This window comes from Aquarana catesbeiana, linkage group LG02, assembly GCF_042186555.1.
Source record: "Aquarana catesbeiana isolate 2022-GZ linkage group LG02, ASM4218655v1, whole genome shotgun sequence".
Classification (NCBI taxonomy): Eukaryota; Metazoa; Chordata; class Amphibia; order Anura; family Ranidae; genus Aquarana; species Aquarana catesbeiana.
Genome location: NC_133325.1, coordinates 184,482,134 through 184,499,727, shown reverse-complemented (window position 1 = coordinate 184,499,727; position 17,594 = coordinate 184,482,134). Strand labels below are relative to the sequence as shown.

General features: G+C 42.7%; 1 protein-coding gene across 2 annotated transcripts in view; it reads left to right on the top strand.

The window, feature by feature from the left end:
- Nucleotides 1-17,594, top strand: part of BLOC1S1 (biogenesis of lysosomal organelles complex 1 subunit 1) — a 43,449-nt gene that overhangs the window by 20,970 nt on the left and 4,885 nt on the right. The window contains exon 3 of one of the 2 annotated variants that reach the window (XM_073614014.1): nt 5,874-5,963. The exons of the other annotated variant lie outside the window; for it this stretch is intronic. Within the exon in view, the coding sequence (XP_073470115.1) occupies nt 5,874-5,963 (90 nt within the window). The remainder of the gene's footprint in view (nt 1-5,873; nt 5,964-17,594) is intronic. 2 annotated transcript variants of the gene reach the window in all.

Here is a 17,594-nt window from a genome sequence, read left to right as displayed (position 1 = left end):
AAATCTAAACAGCATTAGAACTTTTTACAGCAGAAAGATATTATATTACAGGATATTAAAACGAGAGAGCAAGGGAAAAACAAAACACACTTAAGCTATATTTGAAACTGTTGTATCCCAGATATCACAAAGTTAGTGACCTTTCCTCTAAGAGCCCTTTCACACTGGGGCGGTTTGCAGGCGCTATTGCGAAAGTGCCGCTGCTGTGTATCCAGTGTGAATGTCCTGAGGGCTTTCACACTGGAGCGATGCGCTGGCAGGGAGGTAATAAAGTCCTGCCAGCAGCATCTTCGGAGCGGTGTGTATACCGCTCCTTTACCACTCCTGCCCATTGAAATCAATGGGACGGCGCGGCTATACCGCCGGCAAAGCGCCTCTGCAGAGGTGCTTTGCGGTGGTATTTAACCCTTTCTCGGCCGCTAGCGGGGGGTAAAACCGCCCCACTAGCGGCCGCATACCGACGGTAAAATGCCGCTAATAATAGCGGCGTTTTACCGCTGACGCCGCCCCAGTGTGAAAGGGCTCTAAATATATAGTCCAGGTTACCAATGTATCGTTTATTTTTCCACTCCTCCCGAGGAGAACCCCTCGAAGTGGTTTGAAACAGCCTCATTCTGCCCTGGTGGCTGTGTGGCTTTCAAATTATGGATCCACCACAGCTCCATTTGGAGAAGGACTTTGTTTCAGTCCCCTCCCCTGGAGCTGGGATGTATCCGATCCAGAATCAAGAATTTAATATTTGGAAATTTACCGCCGTGTACTATCTTGGCATGTCGACCAAGAGGGAGATCTGGGTTGCATACCTGCATACTTATATGCCTGTATGCCCTCCTCCAGAATTCGAGTTTTGTTTTTCCAATTTAGAAGCAACTGCAATCGCATTGCAACATATATATCACTCCAATGGCTTTGCAGTTTGCAAAATGTTTTGGATGAAACATTTGCCCATTTTGGATAGGATAGGATTTTTTGGAGTGAGCATACATTTACAATAATTACAGGTCCCACACATGTAAGTTCATTTGTACGTACAATGGTTTTTATTTGCTTCTCCTTTAAACTCACTGTCGACGACCCTATCTCTAACTGATGTAGCTCTTTTGAAAGTAAAGCGGTGTCACAGGGACAAATTGTCCCAGTGTCGGGTCAAGTGATAGTATATGCCAGTATTTTTCTACAATTATTTGTTGATTAGTGAATCTTGTAATGATTCTTAGAGGGTTAGCATAGTTTTTGTCTGGGTTGTAGAGATGCTTGTTTATACAATCTTTTTAAAGAGGCATGAGTAAAGCCTCTTAACAATAGTCTATCTTGTAATTTTGCCACCTCCTATTTTATAGACATCATCATCTGAACATTTCTCTTATCCTTAGATACTGGCTATATGGTATTGAATCTATCAGAGCCTTTGGGTGGAAGCTTGAGGCATGCAGTATCGTATTGGCGGCTGTAGGCTTTCTGTATAATTTGCTGCAGAGGATGCCTCCCTCTCCTCTGTATATTTCCACATCCAAAAAGTGTAATGCATTCCCAATCATAGGAAATTGTGAATCCTAGGTTGAACTTGTTTTTGTTCATTCTAGAAAACGTCTTTTTTAGAACGGATCCTAACGGGCGCCAGGCCACTACAGCCCAATCTCAACACATACACACAAGTGGCACTATAACACTCCAATATACACAAGGAAAGATCGATTTAAATATAATCAATCTTTCATCACACAACCTGTCCGATGATGAAATAACAGTCCTTAAAAAGGGACTAAACTTCTGTCCTAGTCAAGATCTGGACAAGTTTGAAATATACAAAGACCTCCAATTGTTTGTCCGCAAATTAATTAAAAAAAAAACTGTATCAAAAACAAGAGGCAAATACAGATTGCAATCCACAAGAAAACCAAGCACTTGATCAACTCATTTCCCTCCTTGAGGAAAGTGACTCAGCTGATCTCATTGATCGCATTGACCTCCCACAGGTACTAGAACTAGTGGCGGCAACATTGTCTTATTAGACAATGAAAAAATATATCAACATGTGTAATAAAATCTTTAAAAAAAAATCAAGATTGGTACCGCCGGACATTGTGGAGAAATATAACAAGGAATTCTATGTACTAGTAGACACTGCCTATCTGAATAACACAATAACAAAATATATATGGGACTTCATTAAGAACAACTTCCCTTGAGTCCCTACTTTTTATGCACTTCCGAAAAGTCACAAAGACGCAACAAACCCACCCGGAAGACCTATTTCGGGGATGGGTGCCATTAGTGAAAATGCTAGCAAGTTGATAGATGAATTTTTGAGACCATATGTCATATCCTTACCTTCTTACGTAAAAGATACGGTTCATTTTTTACAAATCCTTGACAACTTATGCATTCCTGACTATGCACTGCTTGTCACAATAGATGTTGAAACGTTGTATAGTTCAATTCCCCAAGAGAAAGGCTTGGCAGCTATAAAACATATTTTACAACAGGGAGGCAATACAGATCCAGCCTATGATGAATTCATTCTTTCTCTGTTGGAATTTATCCTTGGACTTAATGGCTCCCACTACCTCCAGGTGCAGGGGGTTGCGATGGGGAATTTTTGTGCCCCATCGTATGCCAACCTGTATCAGGGGGAGTGGGAGAAAATGTTTCTGGCAGATGAGTTGGTGTCGATGTATACTGACCATATCCTGGGTTGGTATCGATAGATTGACGATGTTTTCATCATCTGGGATGGATCACCGGATATACCCTGTGTGACAGACTCATCCGGGATAGAGGCTTTTGGAGGAGACTGAATGTGAGCCTCTTGCCTACAGATTATGGGCCTTGGCATTTGGGGTACCCTTGTGGTGTTGTTACTTTGGCTTCGGGTCCTTGTCCCCCAGGACACACAGACTCTGGGGACCCTGTATTTGCCATAGTAGCAATAGTGACTGAGTCATACTGTTGGGACTCATACTGTGAGAAGATGCTAATGTCATCAACTCCACTCACCTGTCTGATGTCAGCTACAATGTGTTTAATGTAAATGAGTTTAGGCTGGCTTACCACAGGTTCTAAGGGTATTCAACTCATTGTTGTTCTAATTAACCCTGTGTTGATGTTTATGGTAATGTGTGTTGAATAGTCAATGAGCTAGGAGACGTAGTCACCTAGGCTGTATAAAGGATTAGATAATTAGCTCATGTTAATTAGGTTACAGTTGTATTGTTAGAGGAGGTTCCAACGGCATATAAAGTCTTGTAATTTTGATTCTAAATAAAAACAGTCCATGTTGGCATCTAAGCAAGTCTCGCCTTGTTTTATGCTTGAGAGCTGTTGGAATATCTGATATCTGTATCCAGACTACAAGGAAGTGGTATACTGACGGAAGCACTCAAGTGGAGTGTGGGACGTTCTGTGACACCCTGTAATATAATATCTTTCTGCTGTAAAAAGTTCTAATGCTGTTTTAGATTTATGTGCATCTGCTTTCTGCTCAGATGTCTTTAATATCAAATTACCTTAATATCCATGCAATTTAGAACGTGTGTTTACATCATGTATTTATAATGGTGTATGTGTGTATACACTTTGCATTTGCTTTTTAATATTTAATTTATAAATGCATCTCCCCTTTTGCCGTCTTACTCCTGCTTCCCTGCCCCACAGAAAGGCCATTGGACCGCCCGCCACACTAAGCCGCCCGGGCTTGGTAACCCGAGGTGGGCTCTGTGAGCCTACAGACGTATCTACATCTTTGTCTAACCTCCATCTTGCTACTCTGGCGGACATGCGCAGTGCGCTTCTCGCATGCGCACCGGGAACAAGGCCGCGTGAGCGCGGCTCAGGGGGGCAGTGTGGAGAGACTTGTTTCCTCCACCTCCCTCCAGAGACATCAGCTATTGCAATTATTGGCGCCAGCTGACTGGAGGGGGAGGAGTATTTAAATACACGATCCTGAGCATGTCCTGTATCCACCACATTTGTTTGCTGGATTTCAGGACCTGCTGTGACAACCTGTTTTAAATGGTAAATATGGCCATTTGCATCTATTTTACAAAAAATATTTTTGGGATAGTATGCATTAGAGCTAAAAAGAAAAAAAAAATTTCTGCGCTATGTACGAAAAAGGTGCAGCTGCTTGTGTTAGCCTAAATACAAAAAAGCTCAAAAACCTATGATCCAAAAAAACAAGCACGCATCCGCTAGTTCATTCTTGAACATAACCAAATATAAACATGACACCTTGGTAGCATGTATTACTATATTTGACTGTATAAAAACAGCGATATATTCCAGTGAGCAAAAATTTACAAATAAAAAAAAAACGCAACCCAAAAACGCCCATGTGAACAGTGGTGTGCACCGCAAAACCTATTTCAAAGGACATATGACAATAGTGCTATGATGCAAACAGAGTCCATTATAAGTGATAATGTGAGTATGAAACTTCTCAATGTTCTATAGCCTATAATGCTATAATGCAAATAAAGTCCATATACGTGATAATGTGAGCATGGAATTTCTCAATATTCAGGAGAAGTAGGATGTTCCTGCAGCCAAAAACTATATTTTATATTAGTGCCGCTTACCAGATCAGTTTAACCTCAAGTTATAGAGATCATGGTAGCCTGTTGCATCAGCCTGCCAGCACCGATAGCCTCCACCTGTCCTTCAATCCAGGGAATGCACTTTGTCAGCCCCAACGACCAAAGGTAACTCCTCTCTTCTCTTGAATACCACACTCCGGGAAAATAAACCACCCCTAATCCGGATCTTTTTGCAGTGATGGTCCCAGAGATTTATCACAGACATCAGGTGAAAATCATCCTTAAACTCCACAAATAAGCAGACTAAGTGTTAGGTCTGTATGGGTTCACACTGGGGGTTATTTACCAAAACCAAAGAGTGCAAAATCTGGTGCAACTCCACCTGTTTTTCACCTGATTTCAGTTAGTGAGATGTTAGTGATAGATATATATTTGTTTACATTGATATACAAGTATTTTCTACGATTTTCAGTCAAGTATTCAGGCTACATTCCTTTATAGCCTAGAATTTTATACGTCTTTTATTGCAGGATCTTTTCGCATTGACCTCAGTGAGTTCCTCTGGCCATTCCCCTTCTGTGGGGTCTAGGGAGGTTTGGGAGTCGGCCCTTTGGGATAGGACACATTATGCAGTTTTAAGACTTCCTTTGACGGTTGAGATATTGAAGCAGAAAGTCAGCAAACACAGTCCTTTTGATGGCTCCTTTGTTTTTAATTGTAATATGATGGAATGTCAATCCACCACATCACCATAATATATGTAAGTGTATCTTCCAATTCTCTGTACAATTGTCCTTTACAAATATACATGAATTTTTTCATGTTGCTCTATACTTACTACTTTTTAAATTATTATATTATAGATATATTTTCCTCTTCAATATACACCCCTGAAGGAGGAGATATCTGTACTCTGAAACACGTTGGGTGCAAGAGGATCATATCTGTTATGCTAATAGATGGTGATAATGTCATAGAATTACAATACATTCCTTTTTCATATATTTTTACTCAATGTATTTAATAAAATCTTTTACTGTAATACTTTTACTTTAATTAGGTGTGCCTTAAAAGTCCATTTAAATGTGTTTTTTTTTTTTTTCCTTCTCTGACTTTAATACTGGATGTGGCACCAAAAACACATAGAATTGCTGTCCTATATCTTTTTACTACTCTATGATATGAATGTACGTGTCTCCAAGTTCAGTGCACTTGTTTGTGGTTCCTGTTTCATATTTCTCATGCTGTAAGACATGCATTGCTAATCCTCCATAAAAACAAAGCTATTGCTGAAAACAAGAAGCTTCCAGCGCATTATTTCAATACTCTGCACAACAGGTTATGGGCCCAGGCATTGGAGAGGATACCCCAGAGCACCCAGGCATCCCCAGCAGCACCCAGGTACTGGAAAGAGAACTCTGCAAATCGGTGAGTACTATATACAAGCTACTGAAAGATGGCAAGTGGTTCAGATGTGTAGTTTGCAATAGCAAAGCTGAACAATGCCAATTACCAGCTGTGGAAGTTTAAACTAGAAATGTTTCTCAGCAAGGATGACTTGTGGCAAGTGCTGAATCTGAATACAGACAGACCCACAAATTGAGAGACGGAGGACTAGGACAGGAAAGACGGACAGGCAAAGGCGACTGTAAGCTTTAGTGGAAGATAATCCGCTTATCCACATAACCGAGAAAACGGCCAAAGGTATGTGGACTTCATCACAGAAACTGCATGAGTGTTCAAGTCTAAACAGCAAGTGCTCCTCTGCAGCCTTCCAGAGACATATACTGCTCTTATCAACGCTTTAGAAACCAGACCCGAGCAGGAGCTGACACTGGAATATGTCAAAGGGAAATTAATCCATGAATATGACAGTAGGAAAGAAAATGCGCACCATGATGACAAAGCTCTTAAGATGTACAAAGGCATAAAGCACAACAAAGAAACCAGAGACTGTTCTATCTGGAAAGCTGAGCAGCAAAAGCTATCCACAAAAGAGAGTCAAAGCAATCACAAAGGAAACTGCAGACACATCATGGAGTGGCACCTTTTAAAGTAACAGAGTGGCAAGCCACACGGCTGGTGCATAGACTCAGGTGCAACAAGCCACATGACTAGTGATGAGACCTTCTTCACAAACCTTGATTACCGTGCAAAAAACAAAGTTTTTCTAGCAAACGGGAAAAACATCACATCAGAAAAAGGCCAGGGCTTCCTGAACTGCATTACACCACAAGGCAAGCACAGTATCCTTTTAAAGAAAGTGCTGCATGTTCCAGAACTAGAAGGCAGCTTTCTATCAGTGAAAAGTCTTGCAGACAACACTCGAACAGTTAAGTTCCAGGGTGGTGAATGCACAAGTCAGAATAATAAGCGATTCCTCACTAAAGAAAAACTGGATGATCACTTATACAGTCTCATCACCAGCAAGCCAATATAGTCTCTAATGACCTACACAGCAAATGTATTCACTTATGGAACAGGCGGCTGGGGCACAGAAGTCCAGAAGCAATACAGGACATTATAAAGAGAGGCTTATCGGAAGATTTGACAATAGCGCCTTGCAAAGTGCTCAAGAAATGCAAGTCCTGTATTGAAGCAAAAGCCACACGTGCTCCCCTTCCACAGGCATCTCATAGAAAAACCACCCACCCCCTGCAGCTCAAACACAGTGACGCATGCGGTCCAATGAAAACTCCCACGGCAGGCGGGAACAGATATCTACTGACTTTCATTGATGATTATTCCAGGTACACAACAACTTATCTGATGAAACACAAGAAACCTCATCAGAGAAACTTCAAGAGCTCGTTGCCATGTCTAGCAATAAATTTCAACGCAAACGAGGAATAATGCGCACAGACAATGGTGGAGAATACATAAGCAAAGAAATGGCCTCATACCTGAAGAGACAAGGAATAGTACACCAGACAACTGCACCATACACTCTTGAACAAAACTTTGTAGCAGAAAGGAAAAAAATGCACTTTTTTTTTTTTTTTTTTTTATAGAAATGGCTAGGTGCATGTTGTCGCATGCCAACCTAGCTCACAAGTACTGGGGAGAAGCAGTCATGAATGCAACCTACCTACAGAACAGACTACCCTCGAGCTATTAAAAGTACTCTATTCAAAATGTGGCAGGGATAAAAGCCTAATAATAGGGCACATCAGAGTGTTAGGATGTAAAGCATATGCCTATGTTCCAAGTGAAAAGCGATCCGAGCTGGAGAACAGAGCCATAGAAGGCATTCTAGTAGGCTACAGCAAGCAAAGGGTTACACAATCCTACACCCAAAGACTGACAGTGACAATAAGCAATAGTGTTTATTTTGACGAGGGCCCATCACCAGAAACACTGATCCCTGAAAGCTGTTAAGTGAATATGCCCAACAAACCAGAAGAAAAGGTTGACCAAAGCAAACCTGTGCAGGAGCCAGAACAAGAGGTGGAACTCGTGCCTAAATCAACTTCCCCACCCGATCCTGCTGAACTGCCTGAAGTCTGAAGATCCACTCGGACTACAAAGGGGATACCACCCTGCAAGCTGTCATACACTGTCAAAACACACAGCATACTTGAACCAACATCCTGGGAAGATCTAGAAAAACTGCCAAAACATAAAGCCAATAAATGGAGAGGCAGCAGAAGAATTAAAGTAATTTCAAGAAAATAAAACCTGGATACTCAGAGCTCCCTCCTAATCGCAAAACTATAGGAAGTGAGTGGACTTTCAAAGTAAAGTCAGACGCAGAAGGGAATATCCACAAATACAAAGTCAGACTAGTTTCCAAGTGTTACTCCCAGAAATTTGGTGAAGATTACGATGAAACATTCACTCCTGACGTAAAACACTCCACCGTCAGAGTACTTCTTGGCATAGCAGCCAGGAAGGGCATTCAAGTCAAACACTTAGACAATAAAACTGCTTTCCTATATAGAGACATTAAGGAAGATCTCTACATGGAGCAAAAAACAGGGTTTGAGCAAGGAGACAACCTTGTGTGTAAACTTTAGAAGAGCATCTACGGTCTTAAGCAATTTGCAAGGATGTGGAATGAGAAAGTGAACAAAATACTTACCAGAAAGGGATTCTCAAGCTGTAAAGCAGACCTCTGTCTCTATTCCAGGAATCAAGGAGACAGATGGATATACATCCTTATCTATGTTGATGACATTATAATCCTTTTCTTGTTCAAAACAGGTTATAATCAGTTCACAAGCTGAAAGAAAATTTTGAATTTTAAAGAGCTAGGGAACATTCTCTATTTAGATTCCCATAGAGTAGCTAGAGAAGAAGATGGAAGTTATCTTCTCAACCAATTTCATATGCAAGATGCAAAGGAAGTAAACTCCCATGGAACCAGGCTATCAAAAGAGCAATGAAGCAGAAAACTTGCTACGCAACATGTATCGCAGAGCAATCGGTAAACTGCTATATGTTGCCACTGTGATAAGATCAGACATAGCCGCAGCAGTGAGCATACTATGCAGGAAAGTTTCAGCTCCCTGTCAACCTGACTGGAACACAGTAAAACAAGTGATGCAGTAATTTAAAACAAACAATGCAGATGAAGTTACGGTTACCAGCAACATCCAATCCAAAACTGCTCAGATGCGTGGATGCTGATTGGGTCGGTGACTGCACAGCCCGAAAATCCACAAGTGGATTCATCTTCCAGTATGGGGAAGGAACCTTAAGTTGGTCTAGTCGAAAGCAAGCAACTGTTGCTCTATCTTCAACGGAAGCAGAGTTCATTGCAGCAGCACATGCATGTCAACAAGCAATATGGATTTGTCAACTTTTTGTGGACATTGGGATAGACCTGTCAAGACCATATCCCATTTTTGAAGACAACCAGGGATGTGTAAAGCTTACGCAATCCGGGTCAATCCTAGGACCAAACAGATTGATGTCAAGTATCACCTACTGAGGCACAATTAGGGGTGTGCATCTTCACTGGTCTCGTGATTTGATTATGATTATCCTGTCAACGATTCGATTCTGCAATGCATTCCGCAATGCATTTTTTTTTTTTTTTTTTTTTCCCTTTTGCTCTTAGCGCAATATGCTGTTTGGGAAGGGTAATTCTCATAACCATCCCAAAAGAGGGCTAAAAATTATTCACTTTCAGTTCATTACAGAGAACAAAGGGGCATTCTTTACATCTAGAGGAAAAACAGAAAGTCTTCTTTGCTGTAAGAGCTGCGCAAATGTGGAATAGACTGACTCTCTCACAAACTAGTTCTGGGCTGCTCAGTAGATTGTTTTAACAAATACCAGAAATGCATTCCTGTCCTAAATGCACAAAATATAAGTGATGGTGACAGAAGGATGGTGGTTGGGGGATGGGATCAGGCAGAAGGATGATGGTGAGAGGCATGGGATCAGGCAGAAGGATGATGGTGGGAGGCATTGGATCAGGCAGAGGGAGGGAGGGATGGTGGGATGGATGGGATCAGTGGCGGTGGGATGGATGGGATCAGTGGTAGAGGGATGGTGGGATGGATGAGATCAGTGGGATGGATAGGATTGAGGCAATGGGATGATGAGATCAGGGGAAGAGGGATGGGGTCGGGGGATGGTAGGATGGATGGGATCAGGGGCAGAGGGATGGTGGTGAGGATAGGATGGGATCAGTGGCAAAGGGATGGATGGAATCGGGGAAGTGGGATTGATGGGATAAGGGGAAGAGGGATTATAGGATCAATGGGGCAGAGGGATGGTGGGGTGGATGGGATTAGGGGCAGAAGGATGGTGGGATGGATGGGATCAGTGGAAAAACAGACACCCACCCCCAGAGAAATGTCAGACATCTTCATCACAGCCATGAGCCAACTCCCCATAGATACAGAGCCCCCATCACAGACAGCCCCCTCTCTCCAGGGACATAGAGTCCCCAATTACAGACATACGGTACACCCATCAGAGACATCACCCATAGAGTCATTATTAGGTACCTGCTGATAACCGTAAATGATGGGTGAGGAGGATAGGTGTCTGGTGTCCATGTCCAGTATCCAGGCAGTTAGTCAGTGTCGCTTGTGGCTCTCGGGGCTGGCTGGCAGGCAGGCTGGCTGGAAGATGGCGCCGCTGAACACGGGCAGCTTTTAAATGACGTTACTGCTCCTTGGTCACAGCGGCAGCGCCCAAACAGGAGGGGGCTTTTTATCCAGCTCCCGCTCCAAGCTCCAAACCAATCCCCACCACTGTTTTTTACCTAAGAAAGGCAGGGCAGGTGCAGCGCGTGCGATGATGTAATTGCTAATCGATTGTAGCTGTTCTCCACATCGATGCTGAATCGAGAACAACTGCATCAAGATGCATCGATTCGCTGATCATATTCAACAGCCCTAAGTACAATCAAGAGCAAAGCGTTATTGACATTCAATACTGCCCGTCAGAGGAGCTTACTGCCAATGCACTCAAAGGAACGTCATAATTCTATCCAGAAGAAGCTGAATTTCATTTGACAAAGCACATGCTGTTGAGAAGGAGTGTTGGAAAGAACAGCATAGTTGCTAATAAACTGATCATACTATATGCATTATACTTATCTATGCAGCAGGTGGCGCAGTAGTGTTATAGTGTGTATTCTATGATATGACAGGCTGTACCGTCTGTCTAAGTTCTACTTCATATTCCCATTGCACACGTTCCTGTATAAGCTCTCAAAGTTTGGGTGCTGTCTAAGTTCAGTGCGCTTGTTTGTGGTTAGTTCCTGTTTCATGTTTCTCATGCTGCAAGACATGCATTGCTAATCCTCCATAAAAGCAAAGCTATTGCGCAAACAAAAAGCATTATTTTAATAGTCTGCACAACAGTTACATGTGTGTATGCTCTCTAATTGAGAGTAAGTGCTATATCTCACTATTTTTTGTTTGTTTCCGTCTTTTTTGTTTCTTTTATTTTTTTCTTTATATTTAAAAAAAAAAATAGGATTTGTTTTGTCAAACTTACCTGTAAATTCCTTTTTCTTGGAGTACATTACGGGGCACAGAGCAACCATAATAATGACTATATGGGTTATACGCCACCTACTGGTAGATGGACACTGGCAGATAGTCAAACAGGAAGTCCTCCCCTATATAACCCCTCCTACGCAGGAAGGACCTCAGTTTTGTAGCAAAGCAATGAATATACCAAAAAAGATGGGAGGGTCCTGTGTCCGGTGATGTACTCCATTTTCTTTATCGTACATCACTGGACACAGAGCAACCATAATAATGACTAATATGGGATGTCCTAAAGCAATGCGCTTGAGGGGAGGGAGACACAATCACAGAAACTGCCACCTGAGAAGGACTCCTCCTGCCACCCAAAACATACTGCTGCCAAAGCAGTATCCTCTGTGGCTTTAATATCTACAGTGGGGACGGAAAGTATTCAGACCCCTTAAATTTTTCACTCTGTTATATTGCAGCCATTTGCTAAAATCATTTAAGTTCATTTTTTTTTTTTCTCATTAATGTACACACAGCACCCCATATTGACAGAAAAACACAGAATTGTTGACATTTTTGCAGATGTATTAAAAGAAAAACTGAAATATCACATGGTCCTAAGTATTCAGACCCTTTGCTGTGACACTCATATATTTAACTCAGGTGCTGTCCATTTCTTCTGATCATCCTTGAGATGGTTCTACACCTTCATTTGAGTCCAGCTGTGTTTGATTATAGTGATTGGACTTGATTAGGAAAGCCACACACCTGTCTATATAAGACCTTACAGCTCACAGTGCATGTCAGAACAAATGAGAATCAGAGGTCAAAGGAACTGCCTGAAGAGCTCAGAGACAGAATTGTGGCAAGGCACAGATCTGGCCAAGGTTACAAATTTCTGCTGCACTTAAGGTTCCTAAGAGCACAGTGGCCTCCATAATCCTTGAATGGAAGATGTTTGGGACGACCAGAACCCTTCCTAGAGCTGGCCTTCTGGCCAAACTGAGCTTTCGGAGGAGAAGAGCCTTGGTGAGAGAGGTAAAGAAGAACCCAAAGATCAATGTGGCTGAGCTCCAGAGATGCAGTCGGGAGATGGGAGAAAGTTGTAGAAAGTCAACCATCACTGCAGCGCTCCACCAGTCGGGGCTTTATGGCAAAGTGGCCCGACGGAAGCCTCTCCTCAGTGCAAGACACTTGAAAGCCAGCATGAAGTTTGCTAAAAAAACACCTGAAGGACTCCAAGATGGTGAGAAATAAGATTCTCTGGTCTGATGAGACCAAGATAGAACTTTTTGGCCTTAATTCTAAGTGGTATGTGTGGAGAAAACCAGGCACTGCTCAACACCTGTCCAATACAGTCCCAACAGTGAAGCATGGTGGTGGCAGCATTATGCTGTGGGCGTGTTTTTCAGCTGCAGGGACAGGACGACTGGTTGCAATCGAGGGAAAGATGAATGCGGCCAAGTACAGGGATATCCTGGACGAAAACCTTCTCCAGAATGCTCAGGGCCTCAGACTGGGCTGAAGGTTTACCTTCCAACAAGACCATGACCCTAAGCACACAGCTAAAATAATTGAGTGGCTTCACAGCAACTCCGTGACTGTTCTTGAATGGCCCAGCCAGAGCCCTGACTTAAACCCAATTGAGCATCTCTGGAGAGACCTAAAAATGGCTGTCCACCAACGTTCACCATCCAACCTGACAGAACTGGAGAGGATCTGCAAGGAGGAATGGCAGAGGATCCCCAAATCTAGGTGTGAAAAACTTGTTGCATCTTTCCCAAAAAGACTCATGGCTGTATTAGATCAAAAGGGTGCTTCTACTAAATACTGAGCAAAGGGTCTGAATACTTAGGACCATGTGATTGTTTCAGTTTTTCTTTTTTATTAAATCTGCAAAAATGTCAACAATTCTGTGTTTTTCTGTCAATATGGGGTGCTGTGTGTACATGTGTGTGGAAAAAAAAATGAACTTAAATGATTTTAGCAAATGGCTGCAATATAACAAAGAGTGAAAAATTTAAGGGGGTCTGAATACTTTCCATCCCCACTGTATCTGGTAAATTTCTGTGACTGTATTAACAAAAGACCATGTAATGGCCTTAAATCCTGAGCCACCGACACCTGATGGCGGATGGCCCAATATGCCCCCACACTCCTGGTAGCGAGCGCTTTTACCAAAAAAAGGGGTGGGGGACCTTGCTCTGTCAAGCCATAGGCTCGAATAATTAACGGGCAAATCCAATGAAAATAGTTAACTTGGATGCCTCCTGCCCATCCTGGGCTCTACCGGCAGCACAAACCAGAATTCCTGAACTTTACCAACAAATCAAGTAATTCTGACTGCTAGAACTACTTCCAGAGTATTCAGTGACCTAACTCCTGCTAACTGAGGATCAGAAAAGAAGGCAAGACATTGTCTTGATTCAAGTGAAAACTAGACACCATTCTAGGCAAAAAATGGATGAGGACGCAACATCACCTTTATCATTATGTAAGACCAAGAACGGCTCCTTGCATGAAAGCCGCCAACTCTGACACTCCACTTAGGTGAAGTGATAGCCACCAAAGAAGCCACTTTCCAAGATAAAGACCAACAGAATCCCAGGATTGGTTCAAAAAGTAGCCTCTGCAAGGGCAGTCAAGATCAAATTCAAGACCCAAGGACACAAGAATGGCCTGACAGGTGGGACTGTCTACGTTACATGCTGTATGATTCAAGGAAACAACGAACTCTGACCCTTAACGGTACTTACGTACAGTCTCCTTTCCACTACTGATTGGAGAAATAAAAAGAAAATCTCCCACTCGCATTTCTGCGAGTGCCACTTCCTGGCTTCACCCCAGGCAAAAAATATTTCCAAGTCCTCTAATTGAAGTTCCCTGAAGCTGGCTTCCAGGGGCTCAACAGTGCTGAGATACAGGACTCAAGACCATTAGGTCCCGCTGGACTGGGAGTGTCCAAGGAGTGCCCCTGCAAGACTTGCTATGTCAGTGTACCAAGCCCTCCAAGCCTCTATTGACCTCGTCCCGTGCACGAGCAGCCTGCGCGCCCCCTGCAGGGCGCGCGCGGCGCGCTCTGTGATCAGCGAGTCTATGAGACTTGCTTGATCACAGATCGGAGTAAGGGGTCGGTTCCCAACCCCTTACCACGTGATCAGCTGTCAGCCAATGACAGCTGATCATGTGATGTAAACAGAGCCAGTAATCGGCTATTTTTTCTCCTCGTGCTGACAGCGTGAGGAGGAAAAAAAAGCCGATCACCGATCAGTCCCGATCACGGCAATCATCAGTGCCCACCTGTGCCCCCTGCCAGTAACACCTAGCAATAGGCAGCAGTGCCGCCTACCAGTGCCCACCAGCGTCGCACATCAGTGCCTACCAGTGCCCACCAGCGTCACACATCAGTGCCATCCATCAGCGCCCACAACAGTGCTGCACATCAGTGTCTCCCATCAGTGGTACCTATCAGTGGCCATCAGTGCCGCCTTATCTGTGCCCATCAGTACCGCCTTAACTGTGCCTATCACTGCCCACCAGTGCCACCTCATCAGCGCATATCAATGAAGGAGAAAAATTACCTGTTTGCTAAATTTTATAACAAACTATGAAACATGATTGATTTTTTTTTTTTTTTTTTTTTTCAAAATTTTCCACCTTTTTTTTTTTTTTTGTTAAGCAAAAAATAAAAATCCCAGCTGTGATTTAATACCACCAAAAGAAAGCTCTATTTGTGGGAAAAAAATGATAAAATTTTCATTTGGGTACAGTGTTGTATGACCGTGCAATTGTCATTCAGAGTGCGTCAGCACTGAAAGCTGAAAATATTGGTCTGGTCAGGAGGGGGGTTTAAGTGCCCAGTAAGCAAGTGGTTAATAAAATTGTATTGCACAGTTTGTGGGAGCGCAGCCATCCGATTTCTTTGTTTATCCTGATTTCTGCACCAGTGACAGGGCACCCTACTTTACAGATCGCTTAATCCAGCCTTGCAGAAATTGTTTCTCTTACTCAGCTGCTAAAACTCTAAATCTTTTATTTCAAAGCACTGCATAGTCCCATATACTAAGGTAAATACCTTACTAACTAATGCAGAGTCTCCAAAAAAAAGGAATGCGGAGATCAGTTGTGGTGGGATACAGGGAGCCACACTGGTATTTACAGCTTATAACAAATTGTCTTTCCAAGATATCACTATAATGCCGCCTACACACGGTCGGACTTTTCGGCTACAAAAGTCCGACAGACTTTTGGCGGACTTGCTGCAGACTTTCTAACGAACGGACTTGCCTACATACGATCACACAAACGTCCGACGGATTCGTACCGGACTAAAATAAGGAAGTTGAACGCCAGTAGCCAATAGCTGCCCTGGCGTGGGTTTTTGTCCGTCGGACTAGCATACAGACGAGCGGATTTCTGGGTCCGGCGTAGTTACGACGTAAAGATTTGAAGCATGTTTCAAATCTAAAGCCCGTCAGATTTGCGGCTGGAAAAGTCCACTGAAAGTCCGGGGAAGCTGACACACGATCGGATTGTCAGCCGGCTTTAGTCCGTCGGCGTCCGTTGGACTTTTGTAGACGAAAAGTCCGACCGTGTGTACGCGGCATAAGAGTTCCTCCCTTCTTGTCCCTTTTTTTTTTTTTTTTTTTTTTTTTTTTTTTTTAAAGAGACCCTGTCCCGCTTTTCATACCTCCTGAGCATTTTATTGCAAACGCTTGGACTTATTATTGCTTTTTCTAATTGTCTGATGAGAGGCTAAGCTGTAAATACAATGCTGGACATCATGTATGTTAAATATCGCTACGTCTGTAATTAATGAATGTTTTTACTGTATACTACTCAGTTTTAGAGGTTTGTAGTAGTTCTTCATAATGCATACAATGTCATTTCCTGGCTCGCTGTATAGTGATGGTGTTGAAAAACCATTCTTTCATTAGAGCGAGTCCCATCTAGACTTTTCACAGCCAGTAGCTACACCCTCTAATTCAGTAAATGAAATGACCGCATCTTCCTGATGTCGCAGTCTTCTGCAGAATCTTCCAATGGGTGAGGCATAACAGGAAGGAGATTATAGCAGTACAGATTAAACTTGTTTACTGAGTGTTCCTGGAAAGAGCTGGATATGGCGTAGCATGATTTTAACACTCAGGTCATATATTTAATAATTTGCTCAAAGAAGCCTATTTCCTGTATTGATATTACAGCATCCAAATTAATATTGCATTTTACAGTACACATAGAAACTGTGACATGTTACCCGGCATTAAGGCCCTTTTTTCACAAATGCGGACAATTAATTTTATCAGTTCAGTCACAGAACAAAACAGATGAAGTATTTATCACGTTTTCATCAGTGCTCATCAGTTATTTATTTATTTATTTTCCATCCACTACCAATGCAAAAAACGGATTAAAAACTGACCATTTGTCAGTTTAATTCCTTTTTTTTTTTTTTTTTTGTCCGATCCATTTTTTTAACGGAAGAAAAATAGAGCTTTGATCAGTTTAAAAAAAAAAGGATGATTGCGGGTGTAATAAACTGGTCACCCATTTACATCCGTTTTTCCATAGAGATGCATTGATGTCCATTTTTCATCCATCAATGGATGGATGAAAAAACGGACAAACGGACAGCATGTGTGAAGATTTGGTTCACACTTGTGCGATGCGGGAACCCTGGGAATCCACTGCGGGTTCCCGCATCGCACCCAACTCGCACGTCAGTTCACACTGCCATATGCGAACTGCCAGGGAGTTTCAATACATTGTTAATGACACCCCCATTTCAGCTCGCATATAGCACTGGGAACTGTCAGTTCGGACATGAATTGAATCGCATGGGTGTGAACGCCTATGTGATACGATTCTGGTGCGGACCAAAAAAAGGAAAAAGGTTCCTGTGCGAGTTTGGGCCAAATGCGATACAATATCAGCAGCCATACCATCTGTATGGCTGAAATCGCATCGCACGGACATTGCATGTGATTTGCGGTGCGAATCACATGTGATCTCGCAGAGCGCGGAAGTGTGAACCCGCACTAATAGTCATATCAATGTCCATGTCAGTTATACAAGTGCATACTGTAATTTCAGTATAAAATATTGAAATGGTAAA